The 2,061-nt window shown below is 35.7% G+C and overlaps 1 protein-coding gene across 1 annotated transcript; it reads right to left on the bottom strand.

Annotated features, from left to right (window-relative positions):
* Positions 1-772: 772 nt before the first annotated feature.
* LOC113123849 (olfactory receptor 11A1-like) lies at positions 773-1,672 on the bottom strand (the record flags this gene model as incomplete). Its single annotated transcript, XM_026296175.1, has 1 exon — positions 773-1,672. A coding segment is annotated over exon 1 (900 nt), but the record flags the coding sequence as incomplete, so codon positions are not given.
* Positions 1,673-2,061: the final 389 nt, after the last annotated feature.

Genomic DNA, 2,061 nt, shown 5'->3' on the forward strand with positions numbered 1-2,061 from the left:
CCCAAGCTAAAACCTTTCAGTTTAATACAAACATCCTCCTTCATGAAGGTGATAATGTTCAGTTTGTGGTCAAACTGTTTCAAAGAGGTGCAGACTGAACTGTATGATTATTTTAGAAGATGTAGTCTGCTCTCCTGTTGAACTCTGCTGCATTATACAGAGAGGTGGTGTTGTTTTTTAGGCTGAACTCAATGATATGAAAGAGGGTAGAGAAAAGAAAAGAGACTCATGTCAGTACAATGCAATCCAATTCAGCAGCATGACAAACTACAACCTCCAAAATGATCAACCAGTTGAATCAACACGTCTCTGAAACAGTTTGACCACAAACTGAACATTATCACCTTCATGAAGGAGGATTTATTACAGGACTGTTGGATTAGACTGACAAAGTTATAGTTAGGTGACCTGATAAACTGACAATGGAGTGTTTATACTTTAACAATACACCCAGATATGATGCCAATATGAAAATATTCAGTCAATTAACAGTTAAGCCACAACAAACTGGAAACACAAGAATCAAACTGACAATTAGAATCAAACTGTATTTCTGGGTTCTGCAGCAAATTGCTTAGTTAGTAGTGATTACATAGTGTAGTTGAAGCTGATAATGCTCTTTACTGTGATTTAGGGTTTTAGAAACATCTTTACACTCAATACTTTTCAAGGCTCAGAGAAATCACATCTCTGTTTTATTCTGACACTAAACAATGACTGTACAACAGTTATCAGTGTTAGTACATTAGACTGTTTTACCTGGACAGAACAATTTCCTGAGGTGTTTATGAATTTCTCTCATTTTTAGTCCATATATGATTGGATTGAAAAGAGGATGATATAACATTGTTTGTAAGGAAATTATTAAACGCACAATTTTTGGAAAATCAGTTCCCATGTCAAATAGAAGTATATCAAATGAACCCAAGCAGGAAAAGTTGATCAGAACAATCAGGTGAGGTAAACAGGTCTGTGCAGCTTTTCTCCTGACTTCTCTACCACTTCGATAGGTGATTATAAATATCCTTATGTAGGTAAAAAGGACGAAAAGCACAGGGAGAATTAAAAGATTAACAAAACACACTAAACCATATATATTTAGTTCTCTTGAACTTTCACACTGAAGTTTAGAAACTGTGCTGTTACAAATGATTCCTTTAAAATTAAAGTTACACAGTTTAAAATTGGCATTCTGCGGAATTGATACTGCTAACTGACCAGCAGGCAGAATCCAAGCTACAACCAGTAAAATACAGATGTTTCTTTTCCTCATGATAGTTGGATACTGCAGAGGTTTACATATAGACACATACCTGTCATAGGACATGGCTGCCAACAGTAAAAACTCTGAAGCACCTAAAGCATAAGTTATATGATACTGGAAAAGACACACTGAATATGACATGATCTGTTTTTCAGATAAAACATCAAACAGAATCTTTGGGTAAAGAGCAGTGGTAAAAAGAACAGAGTTGAGTAACAAAGCTGCAATGAAAATGTACATAGGCTCATGGAGGTTTTTGTGAATCACTATCAGACACACAATAGTAGAATTACTGCAGATTATTAGAATATATGCTGTAAACATGATCACAAAATAAACAAATCTGTATTTGTCCAGTTCCACATATGCATCAATAGTTATATATGTTATATTTAGGTTATTATCCATTAAGGTTTAAAAACAAAGTGTTAATGACAAAGACTTGAAGTATCAAAGCAAAGATCACATGAACATATTATACAGTATATCTGTCATTGGATTGTCTAATGTATTCACTGATACCCAACCTTGACATGAACTTGTGTGTGTTGAAATATTGCAACAAATACAAACCTCCAGAATACAAAGTGAACTGTTTGACTCTTTGGGTTGATTTTTATCAGCTTGTTTCTCCCTCCATGGATCTCATTAAACTCTCCACCAAGAGCTGTCGTCATGTGAACAACATCAGACTCTACAGGCCTGAACCAGTGGAGGCCCATGGTATAGCTGACACAGGCAGTTTCCTATGGTGCTAATGTGTTGGGGGCACAGAGAAGGATAAACCTTCAGCATGG

The sequence above is a fragment of the Mastacembelus armatus genome, chromosome 21 (assembly GCF_900324485.2).
Source record: "Mastacembelus armatus chromosome 21, fMasArm1.2, whole genome shotgun sequence".
NCBI classification, from domain to species: Eukaryota; Metazoa; Chordata; class Actinopteri; order Synbranchiformes; family Mastacembelidae; genus Mastacembelus; species Mastacembelus armatus.